At 41.8% G+C, this 22,367-nt stretch overlaps 1 protein-coding gene across 1 annotated transcript in view; it reads right to left on the bottom strand.

The window, feature by feature from the left end:
* DPP6 (dipeptidyl peptidase like 6) overlaps nt 1-19,624 on the bottom strand; it is a 1,705,234-nt gene extending 1,685,610 nt beyond the window's left edge. Inside the window, exon 1 of the mRNA XM_044293859.1 lies at nt 19,513-19,624. Coding sequence (XP_044149794.1) covers nt 19,513-19,563 — 51 coding nt within the window. The 5' untranslated portion in view covers nt 19,564-19,624. The remainder of the gene's footprint in view (nt 1-19,512) is intronic.
* Between the last annotated feature and the right edge of the window lie 2,743 nt (nt 19,625-22,367).

The following is a 22,367-nucleotide window of genomic DNA, read 5'->3' as shown; positions in this document are numbered from 1 at the left end:
TGCAAGCTATTTAGCGCAGGTTGCGCTAATAATATATATTTCTGCCAGATAAAACAATAGTCCTTAAAAGGACTTTTGGGTCTCTAACACCAACCCTGCCTAACAAAAAAATACAATTCAATTCCATACACTATCTTTCCTTTCTACAGCACAGCTCTTCCTGACTGAGCCGAACCACGTGTCATCGGGTGCTTTATTGTGTTCGGGCCAGCCAATCACTGTAATGCCAGTAACCAACATGCTTACGGCATTACAGTGAGTGGCAGTACTTACCTGCACTTTTATTGGCTGTAAAAAAATATTTGATGTCGTTTATTAAGACCACTTGTACTGGCGCCAGCCTCTACATTACTTAGGCACATCCGCCGCTGGCCTAAATGTTCACCAGCTACCTTGCTGGCGTAGATTTTGATTTCTACACTTAAAACAGGCATAGGAAATTAAAATTGAGACGCATATGGTATATGGCGAGATGGATATCCAATTCGGGACTCATCCGGAGAGATGAGCAGTGGGTCACACTCTAGAGACTCGGCCAGCAGTTTGCCTCAATTATAACAGCTGATCTCTGCCTAAAAGTGAAATAACCATATTGTAAAAATATTTTCTAATTGAACCCATTGAAAATCCCTTCAGTCTAAAATTGGAAAAAAAAAACATATAATCTGCCAACACATCATGTTTATATTGTCTGCTGCAACTCTAGTGAAAGCAACAAATGAAAGAACAATTTATCATTATCAAGTGTTTTACAGACCAGAGAAATTGAAACATAATGATACAAAATAAAAACGGGAAGAAAAACTGATTTGGTTGAGAAAACAGAATGGATTTTATGGGCCTTTAGTTATAAATGGATTCTATTGATGAGTCATTTATTTCAAACTTGAAATGTTATCACTTCTGTCACATTCGATCCAAAACAGAAGTTGTGAAGTACAAAACCTTCGGGGCTTTCTATGTGTCCAGACCCAGGAGTAAGTGTTACAGGTTACAGGATTTTATGCACCCAGTTTAAGTTTAGTGATTCTGAGGATGCAGCAAACTTTTAAGGAGTCTTGTTAAGGGGGAATTTTTAAATTTATTTCCTATCTTTAGGATAAGTCATCAATATCGGGTTGTCAGGGGTCCAACTTCCTAGAAAGTTCTAGAACAGGGGTCAGCAACCTCCGGCACTCCAGGTGTTGTGAAACTACATCTCCCATCATGCATACTTCCTTGGCTTTTCTCTAAACTCCCACACAAGTGGATGGAGCATGCAGGGAGTTGTAGTTTAACAACAGCTGGACTGCCAAAGTTTGCTGATCCCTGCTCTAGAAACTGCAAAACAACTGCTCAGTGGGGGTGTTGGGAGTCAGACCCCCACCAATCTGATATTCATGACCTATCCTACAGATAAGTGTTATACATAGTGTTATAATTAGAGATCGAATCCCTCAGGATAAATTTGATTTGCCTAGAAGCCGAATTTCCTTGTGCTTCGTCTCAGCAAATCGATTTGACCTGAAATAGTATAAAACACAAAAAAATTCTAATTTAGGCTACTTTCACACTAGCGTTCGGGTGTCCGCTTGTGAGCTCTGTTTGAAGGGGCTCACAAGCGGCCCCGAACGCATCCGTCCAGCCCTAATGCATTGTGAGTGGACGCGGATCCGCTCAGAATGCATCAGTCTGGCAGCGTTCAGCCTCCGCTCCGCTCAGCAGGAGGACAACTGAACGCTGCTTGCAGCGTTTGGGTGTCCGCCTGGCCATGCGGAGGCGTGCGGATCCGTCCAGACTTACAATGTAAATCAATGGGGACGGATCCGTTTGAAGATGACACACTATGGCTCAATCTTCAAACGGATCCGTCCCCCATTGACTTTCAATGTAAAGTCTGGACGGATCCGCTCAGGCTACTTTCACACTTAGAATTTTTTTTAACAATATAATGCAGACGGATCCGTTCTGAACGGAGCCACTGTCTGCATTATATGAGTGGATCCTCTATTTGCTCGCGCCGAGCCGCCAGCCTCCATCTTGTTTGAAGAGCTCGGCTGAAATCCCGTGTGGCGCAAGATTACATCCTGCCGCAGAGGATGTCGGCCGAGATCTTCAAGCAAGATGGTGGCGGCTTTGATGAAAAAAAAATGTTATTGTTAATTTTACACTCAGATGCCGCGATCATGTATGAACGCGGCATCTGAGGGGTACAATGACGGGGGCGATGCTATCGCAGCTCCTTGTCATTGCAGCCGCTACTTACAAAAAAATTCGCTTCGTGACAAAGTAATTCGTCACAAAGCAATTTTTGGGGGGAAATTCGGTGAATCAGCCGAATCGAACTTTTAAGAAATGTGCTCATCTCTAGTTATAATCCCAGAGAACTCGACATTTAATGCATTAACCCCTTAGTGATCACACACTTTTTTTGAAATTGCATTCTAAGAGCTATAACTTTTTTTTTTCCATCAATGTACCTGTATGAGGTGTTATTTTTTGCAGGACAAGTTATAGTTTTTAATTAACCATTTTGGGTACATGTAATGATTGATTAAAGCCCTACTAGCTAAAACCCCCTTTCTTTTACGTCAGTATAAAGGCGTATTAGTGGTCGTTAAGGGGTTAAAGACGGGGTTGTAGAAAACGTGAAATTTCCTCTTAACATGCCAAAAGTAAAACTTTGCTACAATTGTGTATTTAAAGCATTACGAGTCAAGTTAAAGTTTGCTACATCTGTACATAGAACTGAATGTCCAGCGAAGATAAAATAATCCTGCATGGTTCACACACACACCATACATAATCCTTGTACCTTAAAATTGGCCACTGGGAACTAAGGGGGTCATTTATCAACCTGAAATACACCTATATAAGGTGTATTTCAGGCACAAATGGTTAGTTGTGCTGCAATCTACGACTTTTCCCCTTTCAAGACAGGTCTAAAAAAATGTGTGAGGCGTGGGTGAGGAAGGGCCGACAGGCACGTCTCATTCACCAGTTTCTACGTCTGGTTTAGGCCTCATGCACACGGCCGTTGTTTTTGTCTGCATCCGAGCCGCAGTTTTGGCGCCTGAGCCTGGCCAGAATACTGACGGACTTCAATATGCTCGTGTGAAAGAGGCCATAAGCTTTCTGCCCTGGTACTCAGGGAAGGACCAGAACATCTTCAGTAACATGACAGTATTGCTTAGAATGAGCTATTTTATCAGCTGCCAGGAGGAGAAGAAGACTGATCCTGTCCATTTTTATTTCTGCCCTTAGCCTCAAGGAGGACACATGTAAGAAAATATTGATGATTATTGATCATTCTTTTTGATGTTTTTTCCATTTTTTCAGATTAGAGAAAATGGTCTAGTAACATAGTTGATACATACATAGTTTATAAGGCTGAAAAAAGACCTCTGTTTCTCCAGTTTGGCCTGTTATCCTGCAAGTTGATTCAGAGGAAGGCAAAAAAAAAAATGTGAGGTAGAAGCCAATTTTCCCCACTTAAGGGAAAGAAAATTCCTTTCTGACTCCAATCAGGCAATCAGAATAACTCCCTGGATCAACGACCCCTCTCTAGTAGCTATAGCCTGTAATATTATTACGCTCCAGAAATACAGCCAGGCCCCTCTTGTACTCTTGTAGTGAACTCATCATCACCACCTCCTCAGGCAGAGAGTTCCATAGTCTCACTGCTCTTACCGTAAAGAATCCTCTTCTATGTTTGTGTACAAACCTTCTTTCCTCCAGACTCCAGATGCAGAGGATGTCCCCTCGTCACAGTTACAGTCCTGGGGATAAATAGATGATGGGAGAGATCTCTGTACTGACCCCTGATATATTTATACATAGTAATTGGATATTCCCTCAGTCATCTTTTTTCTAAAGTGAATAACCCTAATTTTGATAATCTTTCTGGGTCCTGTAGTCCACCCATACCAGTTATTACTTTAGTTGCCCTCCCCGGACCCTTCTCCAGCTCCGCTATGTCTGCCTTGCTCACAGGAGCCCAGAACTGTACCCAATACTCCATGTGTGGTCTGACTAGTGATTTGTAAAATTGTAGGACTATGTTCTCATCACGGGCATCTATGGCCTTTTTGATGCAACCCATTATCTTATTGGCCTTGGCAGCAGCTGCCTGACACTTGTTTCTACAGTTTTGTTCACCAAAATTCCTAGGTCCTTTTTCATGTCAGTGTTACCCAGTGTTTTACAATTTAGTATGTACGGGTGACTTGCATTATTCATTCCCATGTGCATAACCTTACATTTGTCAGTGTTAAACCTCAACTGCCACTTCTCTGCCCAAGCCTCCAATCTATCCAGATCCATCTGCAGCCGTATACTGTCCTCTTCTGTGTTAAGCTACTTTCACACCTGCGTTTTAGTTTTCCGGTATTGAGATCTGTCATAGGGGCTCAATACCGGAAAAAATTCCGCTTTATCCCTGTTCATTATCAATGGAGACAAAACTGAACAGAACGGAGTACTCCAAAATCCCAGAAGGAATTGAGACTCAAATTTCTACACGTTTTTATAAGCATTAATGTTGTTTACTTTTAATAATTCATCTAAACCCTTTTTAAAACTGTCCACTGTTCCTGCTATGACCACTTCCTGAGGAAGTCTATTCCACAGATAACAGTTCTTACAGTAACAAAGCTTTGACACTTCCGGAGACTGAACTTTTTCCTCTCCAGTAGGAAGCAGTGCCCCCTTGTCTTTTGAGCGCAATTTACATGGAACAGTTTTTCACCATATTTTTTGTATGGCCCATTTATATATTTGTATAGGTTAATCATGTCCCCCCTTAGAAGTCTCTTCTCAAGACTAAATAAATTCAATTATTTTATTCTTTCTTTATAACTAAGACCCTCCATCCCCCTTATCAGTTTAGTCGCTCTCCTCTGTACTTTTCCCAGCTGTAGTGCATACTTTCTATGGACTGGTGCCCAGAACTGTACTGCATATTCCAGATGAGGCCGCAACAATGCTTTGTAAAGTGGTTATATTACCTCCCTGTGCCACGAGTCCATGCCTTGTTTAATGCATGACAATATCCGGGGGACCTTAGAAGCAGCTGATTGACATTGTATGCTGTAATTTAATCTATCATCCAGAGGGACACCCAAATCTTTCTCTATAAGTGACTCTCCCAGTGTTAAATCACCTAGGAAATATGAAGCACAGAGATTATTACTACCAAGATGCATAACTTTACATTTGTTCACATTGAATCTCATTTGCCAAGTTGATGCTCAATCACTCAGAGTGTTCAAGTCAGCTTATAATATATGGTCATCTTCCATAGACTGTACAGTTCTACACAGCTTAGTATCATCTGCATATATAGATATGGTGCTATTAATCCCATCCTCGATATCATTAATATATACATTTAATAAGAAAGGGGCCCAGCACTGAACCTTGGGGTACACCACTTATAACCTGAGACCATTCTGAATAGGAATAATTGAGCACAACTCTATGGACACGGTCCTTCAGCCAGTTTTCAATCAAATTACAAACTATACTTTCCAAGCCTATAGACCTTACTTTACCTATTAAACTTCTATGAGGGACAGTATCAAAAGCCTTTGCGAAATCCAGAAACACTACATACCCAGCCGCCCCTCTGTCCAGACAACTACTCACCTCCTCATAAAAACAAATCAGGTTAGTCTGACAACTTCTGTTCTTGGTAAATCCATGCTGGTTATCACTCATATTATCATTTACAGTTACATACTCCTGTATATAGTCCCTTAAGAGTCCTTAATTTTTTTTTCCCACAACAGAAGTTAAACTAACTGGTCTAAAATTACCTGTGAAAGAACCTTGATCCTTTTTTAAATATGGGCACTAGTGTTGGGCGCGTATATTCGAATCGCGAATATTAATCGCGAATATCGGCACTTCGAGAATTTGCGAATATATAGAACAGGCATGCTCAACCTGCGGCCCTCCAGCTGTTGCAAAACTACAACTCCCAGCATACCTGAACAGCTTACAGCTATCAGCCTACAGCAGAGCACGGTGGGAGTTGCAGTTTTACAACAGCTGGAGGGCCGCAGGTTGAGCATGCCTGATATAGAATATAGTGATATTTATTCGTAATTTCAAATATTCTAGATTTTTTTCATCAGTAGCCAACCTTTTTGCTTGTGGGCCAATGAGAAGGCTGCAATGTCTTTGTCTGAGCTTAGCAACATCCCTAGCAACCAATAGGAAAGTTGCCTACCCCTTACTATATAAGAACCTCCCCGGCAGCCATTTTCTACAGTTTTTTAAAGTTTTGAGAGAGAGAGAGAGAGCAGTGTTATTGCTGTGCTCTGTGCTTTCCATACTACAGTAGATAGAAAATTAGATAGCTTATATATATAATACAGATAGTTAGTGGGAGATAGTCAGTGTAGGTTATATCCTGATATAGTGTAGCTGATAGGTTCTGCTGTCCATGCATACATGCTACAGACATAGTGCTGTGATGTCACAACAATACATAGTGCACTAATCACTAATATCTACTCAGATCTGCTAAAATTTGAAGTTTCACGTATTGCGCCAAAATATGCGCAAATATATTGGAGCACTCTAATTGCATATAAAGCCATTTTTTTATGTTCTGCCATGTCAACCATTTTCTCCAGTCTCAGGAAACTTCTAGCAGCTTGGAAAATGTAGCAAAAGTGACCCACTCCTGTTTTACACGCGCATTACGCTTGGCAATTTTTCTCAATTGATAAAATAATCTTGAATTTGCCCAAATATTCGAGAATTCGAATATAGCCCCTGCCGCTTATCACTAGGGCACCACGTTTGCCTTGCGCCAATCACTTGGAATTGTACCAGTCCCTAGAGAATCTTTAAAAATTATAAACAGGGGCACAGCAATGACTGAACTGAGCTCTTTAAGCACTCTTGGGTGTAATCCATCTGGACCCGGAGCCATGTTCACATTTACCCTATTTACGATAACCTGTCTTGGTCCATGGAGTTTCTAAAAATAAAAATAAATAAACCTGTGCAATGTGCATAAGATGAATACTGTACATAAAATAAGCAGTTTTCGGTGAAAGTAGAGCTACACTTTTTTACAATGTTATACTGCGCTTTTTTGAGCCGCTTGTTGGGAAAAAACAGCTGCACAGAGCTCCATTACCGAGCCGTCCTGAGCTCTCCTGATATTTAAAACTCAATAAAAAGAAGACATTTTGAATTCTCAGTCTCAGATTTACATGGCAAAATCCTTCACCTTGCTCTTGAAATAAATGGGTATTTATGAATTTCCTTTAACTGACTCATGAGTTACCAGTTTTTAATGGCATTCACCTAGTCCTAATCCAGGGGTGGACACATCATATGTGTAACCTTCATGGATGCAATAATTCACTGTAGGTACAGATATGTCCATGCTTACCTAATAGAGAACCTGCCACCTCTCCAGACATGTCTGCTTTAGTAAATAATTGTATTCCCCAGAAATAATTTAGCCATTGTGCAATTTCAGTGCACCAGCTCTGCATATGTGCCAGGGACAATAATTCAATTCTGTTCTTTTAGTTCAGTGGGCAACATATACCCATTTTTTAAATGCACCTGCACTGCATATGTGCCAGGGGAAGGGAAGATAATATAGGTAATCCGTCTGTGAGTTCAGGGACCCAGGGGGTGACATATTCACATTTCTTTTCTGTAAAGTACCCCTGTGCTGCATACTGTATGTGAGTGTAATCAATTCAGTAAATCCATCTGTTAGATTCTGGGGGAACAAATGCATTTTTTGGGTTGTAAAAAGTACATTTGCGCCCTGCACTGCATTTGTGACAGTGAAACAAAATCTGTTAAATCCATCTCTTTCATTTGTGGGTGGAAAAATATTTTTTTTTTTCCATAAAGTACCTTTGCGGCCTGCATTGCAAATCTGAAAGTGAAATAAAATCAGTAAATCCATCTTTTTCACTGTGGGTGAAAAAATCATATCTTTTTTTCCATAAAGTACATTTGCGGCCTGCGCTGCATTTCTGACAGTCCATTAAAACCGTTAAACACTGCTGTTATATTGTAGCTTGAAAAAAAAACACCCTTTTTGTGCTAGATAGTACATTTGCGGCCTGCGCTAAAAATATAGTGTAATACCCATTTGTACTTGTATTAAGAAACTATTAGCAGGAATAATAGAGGAATGACACTTAGAGTCATATGGAAGGATTCTTCAGAATTGTAAGTTCCCAATCAGGGTTCCCAGGAATTCTGGGATTCATCGATCCTATGATTCTCAATAACATGGCAACATCAAGACCTGTCACCTTTACAATCAGGAATCCAATCTGATATCTGCCTGCAGAAAGATTCTTTGCAAAGCAGTAAATATATTTGAGCAAAATTATAATATTGGAAAAGAATTATAGAATGCTTCAGGGGCTGGTAAGTTAAAGTGGTCATGTAAAAAGGAAACATAAAAGTGGCACAAATTAGTAGGCAGTCCAAATTGACATAAGGCAGGATAACTCAATTAGGTAGCACAATATACTGCCTCAGTATAACTAAATACCACATTGTAGCTCAAAATATTACTCCAACAGCACAAAATACCTCCCCAGAAGCTGCCCTTTTTCGGTGGCCATCACTAATTACCATGTTCTCTCCTCTAGTTGTCTCTAATTAAGAAATAGTGCAGGGATCTTAGTAGGTGAGGTGTGGGCCACAGCACAAAGGCAGCCCTACCTTCAGCATGCTGCCTGGACTGCATTAATAATGACCCTATAGTGTCCCCAGTAGTATGCCCCCCAAGTAGTCAAGGAGAGAAGATAAGAATAAAGTACCTAAGTCCCACCCCAAGCCATTGTCTCCAGTGCAGTCCACAGGTCTCTTCCAGCTTGAGGTCTGAGGAGCCTGCATCCCTGAGCCATTTGTACAGTGCCTCATATCGTGGCCTGCAGTCTATGAGAACGAGCAACAGGGCAGAGAGCCATGGGTTCCCATACCCCGATACAGTATTCAATTGTATCACCATCCTGATGGTGATAAGAGCATCACATAATTATGTACCTGGCCAGCAGAGGTGTGGAGAATTGGGTGGCCTCCTGAGGCATCGGCCCACAGGGAAATCTCCCTGTAGAGTCTATGGCCAGTCCAGACTTGAATGCTTCTAAGCTTAAGGTAGAAACGCAATCAGGATTGGAAACATAATTCTGATAATTAGAGATGAGCAAATTGAATCCCATGAAGTAGAATTCGATCCAAAGTTCAAGATAAATTTGATTCGCCTCAAAGCCGAATTTCCTCGTGCTTCATGTTTGCGAATTAATTTATCCTGAAATAGTGTAAAAAACTAAAAAAATCATACTAACCTCCTCCATTTTCTCGCGACGGGCCGCCAGCCGCCATGTTTATTGAAGATCTCGGCTGAAATCCCGCGAGTGGTGACGTAATCTCGCTCCGTGCGAGATTTTGCTCCAGATCTTCAAGCAAGATGGTGATACCCAGCCCGTCGCGAGCAAATGTAGGTAGTAAGTTTGATTTAAACATTTTTTTTAATGTAAATTTCACACTGTTTTTAGACTCAGATGCTGAAATCATGTATGAAAGCGGCATCTGAGGATTACAATGATGATGGTCGGTGCTATCGCAGCTCCCTATCATTGCAGCCGCTAAAAATGTGCTTCGTCATTCGTCACAAAGCTAATTTTTGGGGAAAATTCAGCAAATCAGCCTAATCAAACTTTTCAAAAATTTGCTCATCTCTACTGATAATACATTTGGCAATGGATGTTTGATAGTCTGTGTCCAGTATCCTCCTGCTAATTACTAGTCCAAAAGGACCAACAGAAAACACAAAGGGTGAGATTGGAAAATTGGAGAGTGGAAAACTTTTGTTTTCTCAAAAAGATGCATTTAAAAAATACCACAAACACACAGCTTGCAACTTTTTAAAGCCACTTTTCTGGTACAAGGGAGATGATAAATCTCCCCTAAAGTTATTTTACAATTAGTCTCATGACAAAATTCCTTTCTTATTCTGCCACATTTTTGGACATAACATATTTCATCAGATTTTTCAAACTTTTAAATTGATTCTGCTCTACACAAACTCAAAAATAACAAGGATGACATTTAGTAAACTTATATAGAAGAATGAAATCAATGTTAGAAAACCAAATTTCCTTTTTGTGATACTCTTTATTAATAGACGGAATGTGATCCCTCAGTTTACGACTTGGTTTTTGCACCCAGGTGACTTTCAAAGATTGTTCTCTTCCTGCACCGAAGCTGAAGGACAAATAACTTTGAATCTACAAAAAATAACTTGAATAACCTAATGAATCCCTCAGGTATGACTGTTCAGATAGAGCATATTCTTGAAATGAGTTTCAAGCCCCAAAAAAATGAAAAGATAAACAGAAAAATAATATCCAAGATTGAAGCCATGAAGTAATACGCTTCTATGAGAATACTGAATTGAAATCCAAAGGGAAATCAGCCCTCCAAAGTGAGATGACAGATTGCTGAATATATTGCTTAAAGATACAGCGCTACCTCTTAGTAAATGTATGTGTCAATACAAATCACATCATGTTCTGTCTATCCATCCCGATGGACTTCTCAGCTGCTAATACAGAAGTATGATCACATATTGTTGAATACTGATGTTGATGTGTTCTTCAAAAATGTGCTAGATTCAAGTTATACTATTTCCTCTTTGGATAACTAGGACTTTTAAAGCAGAGATGATGTTTCGTTGGTATCAGGCAACATAAGTGGCAATCACAAAAAATATATCTTGTGGGAACATCTGTCGTGATGGCGTACTTAGCAGAAAGCCAAAGGAACACACTAGATCGCTACCTAGCCCTGGGATGCTCAATGCTAAATCCTTGTACATACCGTATCTTCACTCTCACAGCCGGTCCCAATTATCTAGATACTCTCATTGCCCACAACGTGTTTATAAAGGGTTGGGCAGAAAAGGCTGCAAACACTTCAGTAAGGAAAGATTTGTCAAAAAGAAACTTGTCTGTGCTCTCTATTATTGGTTTGTACATTCAGTTCTGGAAATGTTACCAGTTGTACTCATTTCAAATATGCAAATTAGTATTTTATTTCTAGGTCCAGTTGGTAATTTTAGCTACTCGTTTATTATGGTTGCTTGAAAAATTATTGTCACCCCTGTTTGAATAATAGGTTTTGCATGATCCATAAATTATACTTCAGATGAAACAGATACTCTGGGGCACATATATTAAAGGGGTTATCTAGGAAAAGATATTGATGACTTATCCCCAGGATAGGTCATCAATATCAGATCTGCTGTGGTCCAACAGCTTGGATCCTCGCCAATCAGCTGTTAGAAAAGGCCAACATTCTGTGAGCATCGCGGCCTCTTCCTAGGCCAGTGACGTCACAGTACATTGGTCACATGGTCAAGTTGAAGCTCAGCCCTATTCAAGTTAATGGAGCTGAGCTGCAATACCAAGTACAGCCGCTATATGATGTACAGCACTGCACTTGGTTAGCTGATAGGAGGCCACAGCGCTGTAGCTTTCTGGAATAGCTGATTGACAGGGGTGCTGGGACCCCACTTATGTGATAATGATTACCTATACTGAGGATAAGTCAGCATTATCTTTTCCAGGATAACCTCTTTAAGATAGGTTTATTTTGAGTCAAAATCTTGTGACGGTATAATTTTTAGTTTGCCCCAAATTTATGTCCAGTATGTATTTGGATTGTTAAACTTGTCTAAAGCTGTGATGTTTTAGAAAGTGGTGAAGGGAAGATGTGTCACAGTGTGTCACAATAAGTCATATCTGCAACACAATGTGCCATAGGGTGTTAGACTATCAGAACACCACTTGTTATATCGCCTTGGAGTTGCCATAATTTTTGTCCAAAACATCCTCCAAAAATTAAGACAAAACAAGGCGGAAAATAGGACTAGACAAAACGTTGGTGCAAAAGTTGTCTAAAAAATTTGTGGCCAGCCCACGGTTAAAGAATGGGAGAATCTCACAAGAGTGTCGCTTGCCAGAGAGTAATTTCATTTGGTTGGGACTAAGAAAAAACATAGATTTGCAAAGTTATGGCAGAAATGGCCAGAGTGGGGAGGGAAAGTTGGGCCTAGGAGAGATGGGAGAGATGGTGCATTGGGAGGGGGTTCGGGATGGGAGGGGTTCTAGGGAAGGGAGGAGAAAAATTCATTTTTTATTTATTTATTTATTTATTCTTCCTTTTTTATTTATTTTTTATTTTTTCCCTTGATTGAAGGGGCAAGCTGCGGGCAAAGGGAGGGGGATGGAGAATTTTATATAATGTAAGAATAAATTAATTGTTGAACTAAGATTGTAATGGTTGGAAAAATCTAATAAAGATTTAATAAAAAAAATAAAAAAAAATTTGTGGCCAGCATGTCATAAATGAAACAAAAATATGGCACTTCACATATTTGGTGCAGAAAATGTGCACAAGCTCTGGCCAAATGAAGATACTTTCCAGGTGCAGTGACATTGATTTATCTTCCCCACTGTGTTTTTCCACTGAAGGACCTAATCAGGTGATCTGTGAAGCCTCATTCACACGTCAGTGTTCCACAGACGTGTGCTGTACATGTTCTCCACGGACAGCACACACTCCCATTCATTTTAATGTGTGTATTCAGATATCAGTGTTTTAGCGTGGTCCATGGGTCCGTGTTTTTAGCACGGATGCATGCTCTATTTTGGGCGTGTTCATAGATCCATCACGTCTATTATAGTCTATGGGTCCGTGAAAACCATGGATGCAACACGGATGCCATCCAGGTTTCATGGATCATTAAGAAGAGATGCTTTGAATGAGCTGTTCAGTGTCAGTGAAACACGGATGGCACACGGACAGAAAAAAAAACAGACCCACGGACCGCTTCATGGATGCACCACTGACCACCTGCTCACGGATTTGAGCACAGACACGGACGTGTGAATCCTCTTTTTGATGACCCTTAAGTCCTTGTTTCAGAACCAGCACTGGGCATATCAGAGTGTATTATTTTGCACAGTGTTCCGATAAGATCATGCTTAGTTTCAGTCACTTGATTAGCTATTGAGAAAAGCCCCCAGCTGTCAACTCAGAGTATAAAAAATGTAAAACTTTAGGTTGGAAGTAAGTATAGAACTCTGGATTTATACTTCTTTGATTTGGATTAAAGTCTAACAAGTTGCTCAAGTTTCTGAGATCTAACAAAGCAAAATGATGGATCGAGTTGAAGGTTGCCTGTTACATAGTATATTCTTTTTTACCATGCTGTTGAATAATCAAGTGATCAGTAATTATGCATATGTAAAAAATAAAAATAAAAATAAAGAAATCAACTTTTCACAATTTTGGCCACTACAATTTGCACATGAAGTTTTAACTGTAGTCTGTAATCTGTAATATCAATAGATTGTCCAACGGTATAACTTTTTTAATATAGGATCCGAATAGGTTAAACAAAATAATTACTGACTTCACTGATCCCACTCGGTCTCTATTGTAATGCTTACTCTATCTCAGCTGGTCTCTGCACCTTCGTCCTGGCTCGACACACAGGGAATGGCAGGAGATACCCACTCAGCCAATTACTGGCTGCAGCGATGAGCAGCCTCAGATGATATCTGAGCAGGCATCTTAAGAACTTTCTTCTGTGTTGAGTCGGGACCAGGAAGTGAAGGCCAGCATGGACTCGATAAGCATGGGAAGCAACACCAGTGAGGAAGTAAAAAACAAAAATAACGATATATATATATATATATATATATATATTGGCTAAAGGACCTAGGTATATTTCATCTAATGTTTGTCTATGTCATTAAAAGATATTGACAGTATCTACTATAACAGTGACATCTACAGCGCCCTGCCTCCTCCGACCATTCCAGGCCCCCTTAACAGAGACCTCCACAGCCAATGCCCCTTTAACAGTGACTGCCACAGTACCCCGCTCCCTTAACAGTGACCTTACAGTACCCCACTGCCCCTTTAATAGTGGCCTCCACAGTCCTCTCCTCCCTTAACAGTGACCTCCACAATGCCCGCCCCTTTAACAGTGACCTACACAGCAGCCTGCATTCTTGACAGTAACATCCACAGCACCCTCCCCTTTAACAGTAACCTCCACAGCGGCCACCCCTTTATTAGTGACCTCCACAGTACCAAGTCTCGTTAACAGTGATTTCCACAATAACCGCCCCCTTAACAGTGACCTCCACAGAGCTCTATTCCCTTAAAATGTGACCTTCACAACAACCTTCCCCCTTAAATGTGACCTCTACAGCACCCCACCCCTTAACACTGACCTCCATAGCAGACCATCCCGTTAACTGTTACTTCCACTTTTCCCTGCCCCCTTAACAGAGACCTCCACAGTGCTCACCCCTTTAACAGTGAACTTGACAGCATCCCACCCCCTTAACTGTGACTTTCACAGAGGCCCGCCCCTTTAACAGTGACCTCCAGAGGTCCGGTTTAAGGCTGGAAAGTCTGGCTTTAAAACTCCCTATCCTCCATCCGGCGCAGGGCCTGGACGGACACAGGGATGCCTTTTGAACAGCTCACTCTTATACAGCAGCACTGTTCGGTCTGAGCGTGATCTGCAGGAAGAATATCACCCTTCCTCCCACCCCTGCAGCTGACAGGAGTTGATTTTTAACTTCATTTTTTAAATCCCCGCCAGCTGCGGAGTGGGAGGGGGCGTGGCATAGCAGGACCTGGGGTGGGGATTTTAAGTCCGTCTTTTGAGAGAGGCCTGAATGGTCACCCTACCTGCTCCCTTACCAGTGTCATCTACAGCGCCCTGCTCCTTGAAAGCTAACCTTCATCAGTAAAGATGGAAACCTGGTGTAAAACTGTGTGTATGTGGAGACTAAGGGCCTGCAAGCTTCTATTGGCTGATGAGGGTCATCTGACCGTGTGTATGCCAGTTAGGATATGAGGAAAAAGACCTGTTCATAAGTATTTTCTGCACACAAAATGACCATAATCAAAATACCTGAATACAAAAATGATACAAATGATACCAAAGCTGCGCAAGCTACAAGTGGTACTGAACCCTCCAAAATAAAATAAAAATATGCATGTTAAAGTTAGAAAAATTACATAGGAACACAATAAACTGTATACATGTTGCATTGACTTAATCAACCAGCTTTATAATTGAGGTCCACATGTTTCATCATAAAATACCAGGAGAACAATGCATAGCAGAGTAAGATTGAGAAGAGAGAATGACTAAATGCAACCATAGGCAGAAAGCAATAACAACTATGACACATTCATCTTTAAACCTCATCCTGTGGATGCAAAAATGTCTTGAATCAGATGAATTTCCTATGGGACGTTAGTTCTGTTCATAGTACTAATTATTCCAAATTAACATCATGCCAAGCACTGACATCCAAGAATGAGCTGTAATCACATCTGGTCAGTTTTTTTCAATCAATAAAGCAGATTGCCAGCAAACAAAACGGATCCGTTTGTTACCATGGATCAAACCAAGCCAAATTATTGGCCAGTATTTTCATTTTTCTAAGTCTTCCAGCCCTTGTTTCCTTTAAGCACTAGTTCATATAAAATATAACGAAAAATCTGAAAATACAAATAGGTCCCACACGACCCTGAACCCACACCTGTTAAGACACCTTAGATAGAGGTATACGTGCGTACACAGCATAAAACCAAGTATGTGACTTACTGAGCTCTGCTGTCACTTGCTGCCCGTGTTGCTCCCCTCTTGTATAATTGTGATTATTATTGGGGTGGGGTACGAGGTCCTATTAACTAGGGTAAGATAGAGTGTTCCCCGGCTGGTGGCACCACTCTAAATCCTATCCACTTACTCGGGCTCAATCAGAGAGCTTAGTGACGTCACACAATATAATTGTCAAACTAGAATATTTAAAAATATTGTTTAAACACATTGGGATATTTTGAAAGATGACAAGATAATAGGGGAATATATCCCAAATGCACCTAAATTTATATATAGGAAGGCCAAAAATTTTGCGAATATGGCGGCATCGACAAATAGATGCATAAACACACAGACAATTAATGTAAGAAAAACAAACTAACTACCGAAATGATCTTTTCCATGTGGCATGTGTGCTGTATGTAGAAAATTGAGGATAACTAGAAAAACTGGAGAAGTTACACAAATAAAAAATACTGATGGCACATATATGCATGATATAGGTGGCTATATGACATGCAGTAGTCGAGGAGTCATCTATTTGTCCATGTAAGAAAATATACATAGGTCGCACGAAAAGGACATTGAGTAGAAGAGTGGGGGAACATATCTATAATATTCATAGAAAATATGATGGTCATTGATTATTCCATCACTATAAAGAGAAACATGGGGGACAGAGTAAAGGAACATTGTTTAGCGGACTTGAAATTGTAAAGGGAGATAAAAGAGGGGAAGACTATATAAAAAGAATGTCAAAAGCAGAAACACGTTGGATTTTCAAAATGAACACATTGATACCAGCAGGGTTAAATTCAGAAATTGAACTATTTGCATTTGAATGAGAAAGTGAAGAAGGTTGAGTATGAAATGCAAGGTGCATTAGGGGTTAAAATGGGATGGGAAGAGGAGCCTATATAAAGGAATAGCAGGAGAGCCAGTGTACATCCCTGACGAAGGATATCGTAGTATCCGAAACGCGTTGAGTGGTCTGACACTCTCAGGCATCCGTACTCAGTAAGTGACATCACTATTCACTAAGGGCTCTGTTTGAGCGTGAGTAGATGGGTAGGATTTAGAGTGGTGCCACCAGCCGGGGGACATTAGATCTTACCCTAGTTGATAGGACCTCGTACTCCACCCCGATAAGAAGCAAAAGTATACAAGAGAGGAGCAACATGGGCAGCAAGTGACAGCGGAGCTCAGTGTGTCACATACTTAACTTTATGCTGTGTACGCACGTATACCTCTATCTAAGGTGTCTCAATAGGTGTGGGTTCAGGGTCGCATGGGACCTATTTGTATTTTTTGATGTTTTAGATAATTTGCAACAATAGCGGTTTTACAGCGGTACCGCAGTGACAGTCAGATATAGCTAATAGTACAAACGCCAGTGTTACACAGTTTTTAGTTCATATAAAAGTTGAATGCACAGTCATGTCCTTCAATAATCCAAACAAAACGTATAATACTTCATGGAAACAGATCCCTTTAAATAAGAGCATCCAGTGAGTGTCATCATGACCAATACATGCCCCCCACCAATTGAGGGACCTATGAATTGCATTCTGTAGTGTCAAATTTGATGGAAAGGGATCATATTTACTTATTTTCAAGCTCATAGAGCAGATAAAGAAAGTCAGACTGGAAGTTTTCACAACATGTGTGCCACCTTCTCTAATCATTCTCCTACTGGAAGTGGCCACTGCCAGCCACCTGAGCAAGATGCTCCTAGGATCTTTGTTCTACCAGTAGGTAGGAGACCATGGAGGAGGGGGATCCTCACTTTTTAGACATCCGGCACATCTTCAGGATACAGTAGAATTATCTTAAATGAAAAATACTCTTTTGGCACCAGATCAAAAGTTCCAGCAGTCAGTTAGTGCCGTAGGGCCCTTTATCTTACATGGTGCTTTTCTTAATTTACACATATCTGTGTCCATTCTCTTAAAAAAAAAAAAAAAAAAAATCAAAACCATCCGCAATGCATATGAGCAACAGATCAAATGCTGACTTCAGAAAAGACATTGGGTTTAGAACCATGATAAACCACACAATTTGCACCATTTATGTAAAGACAATGAATATTTGGTAGACACTGAGAAAGGGCTAAGGATGTGAAACACCATCTTAGAAAAAAAAATGTCCAGTTAGGACTTCTCTATATTTCAAATTGTAGGACCACTTGTTACATCTGCCAGTGCTGATGCCAGTCCAAATGTAGAACATATGCATAATTTAATAGTGCCACTAATTTGTGATGAGCAAAGGCAAACACACATAAGAGGTTAGCCTTAGACCTATTTAGTGGTGGCATAGTTAACGAAGTATGATGCAAATGCCAATTTTTGGAAGCATCTATCTAGAAATGAAATTGTGGTACAAACAACATTATTAATATATAACCCCTACTAGGCACATCGGCTGAAGAGTTCAATGCTTACAAGGTCCTGAGATTTTACTTCTAGACTGGCATTGGTGCCGTGCTGGTAACTAGCACCCCTGCATCAGGAGAGGACACACTGCTAAATAAAGTTGTTTAATGACAGATCCTCCTCATAAACTATAATGAAATTAATACAGTTGTTTCTAAAAAGCCATTACATCATAATCATTCATAGGTTGCATAAATTTCACAATGACCTTCGGTGACCGTTTTTGACTTGCAGCTACTGGCAGATATGATGTCATCTGAGCCTAAAACAGTTGCTCTTTGCATCATTTATAGGATCACATGAACTTGTCTCATATAGCATTTAGGGAGCCTGTGGGAGTTTCCATGTAGAAGAGCAATATAGTACCAAGAAAGTGCAACACGTAAAGTTTCAAGACCTTTTAAAAATACTGTTTTCTGCGTTAAGGGGACAGTAAACCTCAAGTCTATCTCCAATATTTCTTCCTTCATGCAGGCTACTGTTCTCTGTAAGCAGCCATTATATGCTCTGGAGGAGGGGCATTCATAAAACAGAAGTTCAGAACAATGTCTGCCCATTGACGACAACTTTAGCTCACACATTCCCCCTACATATACCATTGATAATGCATATAGCCGTATACATTGGGCAACTCAAAAGTTGCTCATCCAGCACTTGGCAGACGCTATCCTCCCAATTACCAAACTAGTCTGCACATGATTTCTATGGTGGAAGGGAAAAAGGGGTGATTGGCTCTCGGACACATACAATGCCACAGTTAAAAAAAAAACTCAATGGCTGTCACACTTTTTCCCGACAACGGCCAGCTGGCAGGATCTGCAGTCTCCTATACCCACATTCTGGAATTGGCAAGATCTGAACACGAGAAAAAAAAAAAAAAAAACATGCATGGGCAGCTCTTCTATAAAAGCTTTACTTTAGGTTTACTGCATCTTTAATGCAGGATTGCATTGTACCATTATATACAGCAGACTTAAGCTAACTAACATTGCCAAAGAACAGCCCTCCCCATGGGCCAGCATCTTTGCGGTGTAATCCAATAAGTGTAAACAGATAATCCCCCAAAAAATCACTAGTCAAAACTATAAACTATCCCTAGGGATAAGCCATAATCCCTGCTTTGTGGCCACTGATGCATGACTGCATGATGTAGTACAGATGTCTATCACCAGCTACCTCTAGCTGGTACAATACACAGTGCTTCCTCGGGTGGTGCCCACAGAGAACAGGTGAAAACATCAGGCAACAAGCCACAGAGCTGCAGCAGATGGAAAACTTGTAGTAGACTAGTTCCTCCCCCCTCAATCGTAGGGCAGGTTACCCCCACCATCAGTGCCAGGGGAGCGTGACAGCTGTGTGCTCAGCACTGCTCTGCCCCATGACCAAGCAGCAGCCACTTACCATTACGTTGCCCTGCATTTTAGCCGTTTTGATCATCGGCTTGTCCTTCATGTTGCCTCAGTGTCTCTTTCTCTCAATCCATTCGAGTTTAGGAAGCAGCTCCCTGTTTATGATTTCACATGTCTACGCTGTGTAGCTCTGGGTGGCCACCTCCTCCTCCTCCTCCTCCTCTCCTCTGTCTTGTGGGGTTTTGAATGGGAGTTATCAGCCTCATTGAGGAGGGACATACCAAAAGGAATGACAGTTCCCATCTGATGCAAGGAATGACAACTAAATACAAGGCAGATTTGTCTACATTTTGAGAAACCTCATCCCTGTAGATAATATCTTCCACAGATGACTTGCTAAAATGCTTGCTGATATTTTACACAAGGAAAGACAAAAAATGCCAGCTGTATAGCACATAATGCCAACTGTTTAGGTTATGCCAGTGGAAATATGTTTAGAAAAATGTAGATGAGTTGCATTGGAAGGCTAGAATCCCAAAATCCACATATTAGATCACTTCCATATGGAATAAAGCGCTGTTAAAATAGTAAAATATCATGGAATGACGTCTGCTTTATATAGAAAAAAGCTATTACCGTGCCCCAACTAAAACTAAAGTGAGGCCGGACTGGAGGCATAGACTTAGGGGGAGGCCGTCATGACGGGGGGGGGGGGGGGGGGGGGGGGGTTCAGGGAAGCAGAAATGGGGATTGGGCAGTTTAAGTTGCTGGGGGTGGGGGTTAGTAATTTGGGGGGAAGGGTCTGGTCTTTAAGAGGGGGCTGTGGGGAAGAAAGGGGAGCCATTTTAGAGGAGAAAGCAGGGATCCCATCTGCTCTGCTAAATCTTGCCATCTACCTTTCTCCATGGCGGACTTGGAAGTTATCCTATAGCAGTTGAGGGTGGCAGCGGAGGCTCGGGGTCCGGTATGGCTCCAAGGGCAAGTGCAGAGTTTGTGGGGGCTGCTGAGGTGGATGCCACACCGCAACGGGTGGCGCGACGACCGGGGAGGTCCCTTCCTCTGGCGCACTTAAGCCCATAGGTCACCCCCAGGGTGCGACGTCGGGTGAGGAGCCCCTCTGGGGACCCTCTGTGCCAGGAGGCTAGGAGACCCACATCTTTCACGGCCTCCCCAGTGTGGGTGGAATCTTGTAGAGTGGCGGGACCGGGGGGGAGGGGGGTGGTTATCCTCTTCCCCCTCCGGAGCTGCTATCAGCAGTAATTCAGGACCAGAGGCGGCAGGCTTCTCTCCAGGTGAGCCTGCCTCCTGCTGTTACCGGGCAGGAGGCAGTAGTGATGCGAGGTGCCATATTGGTGAATCCTGTGGAGAAAACGGGCAGCAAGTGGCTGGCCCTGCTCAGCCTGCACTTCGAGATGCGTGCCAGATGCTCTTCAGCGCCCTCTTCTGTTTATTTGCGGGAGGGCAGTTGTCACCACCAGACATCTGGGAAACTCTGACAGACGTCCTTGAGGTTCCTTTTGTTTTGCTTTCATTTTCTCATCTCGTTAGCCTCTCTCAGCTGTCATGTAGTTGCACTGATTGCATGCCTTTAAATCCCTCCCCATACTGCATCACTTTGCGGTTTATATTACTTCCTGGAGTGTGTGCATGCTGATGCTACTACTGAGTCTTCTACAGATAAGTTTTGTTCGTTCATTTATGTTTTCCTGTTTGCTGGATCCCAGGTGACCCTGAATCCCTCCGTATCTAGTGTAGGGATCCGGTGGTCGTGTCCCCTCACTATTATAGGGTGTTCAGGTGTTATACAGTCGAGGTACGAGGATATGCGATCATCTACCATTGGGATTTTCGCATAGGCTGAGCAGTTAGGGAGAGAGCCAGGTCTGATGCAGGGCTCTCCCTTTTGTTCCTTAGTTTTGGATCCAGTCAGTCGGATCTTCATTTTGTGTCTTCTAGTTTTCTGTACACATTCCGTGACATTATAAACCGCCAAAACCGTCTCAAGCATGGATCCGGTTTCACTTTTGACTGAACGCATGCAGGGTCTTTCATTGGAGGTAGCAGATCTCCGTAAGACTCTTTCTCAGTTTCAGGTGACCGGTTCAGCTTGCGTTCATGGAGTTTGTTCTGAGCCTAAGATCTCGCTCCCGGATACGTTCTACGGGGGTAGTGAGAATTTTGTTCGTTTTAGAGAGGCTTGCAAACTCCATTTTCGCCTACTTCCCCATTCCTCTGGTGATGAGGAGCGGAGGGTGGGGATCATCATCTCGCTGCTCAGGGATAACGCTCAGTTCTGGGCCTTTTCGCTGCCAGTGGGGGCACGGCCCTCCGTTCAGTGGATGAATTTTTTTTAGCCCTGGGTCAGATATATGATGATCCGGATCGTATTGCTCTGGCTGAGTCTAGACTACGTCTTTTATGCCAGGGTAAACAGTCCGCAGAGATATACTGTTCAGAATTTCGGAGATGGGCAGCTAATACTGGTTGGAATGATGCTGCACTCCGAAGTCAATTTTGCCATGGTCTTTCAGAGGGATTGAAAGATGCATTTGCCTTTCATGAGAGACCTACCTCCTTGGACTCTGCCATGTCTCAGGCCGTTCGTATTGACAGGCGTCTTAGAGAGAGAGGAGAGATCTCTCCTTCCTGTCATACTTAGTCCAAGGACAGTGCGGCAGTCTCATTCAGTGCACAGGGGTCTCAGTCGCTCTCAATCCCTTCTGAGCAGGAGCCCATGCAGCTGGGTTTGATTGCCTCTGACAATAGAAGATTCAGCCCTCATAGGAAGGTTTGTTTCTGTTGTGGGGGTATAAATCATTGGGCCAATGTTTGTCCCTCTAGGAGATTCAGGCAGTTTTTTGAGAGTAATAAAGTAACAAAAAGAAAAAAATCCTCTAAAAACATTCC

Source organism: Bufo gargarizans, chromosome 5 (genome assembly GCF_014858855.1).
Source record: "Bufo gargarizans isolate SCDJY-AF-19 chromosome 5, ASM1485885v1, whole genome shotgun sequence".
In the NCBI taxonomy this organism is placed as follows: Eukaryota; Metazoa; Chordata; class Amphibia; order Anura; family Bufonidae; genus Bufo; species Bufo gargarizans.
The sequence above is the reverse complement of the archived record's forward strand: the minus strand, read 5'-3'. Positions and strand labels throughout refer to the sequence as shown.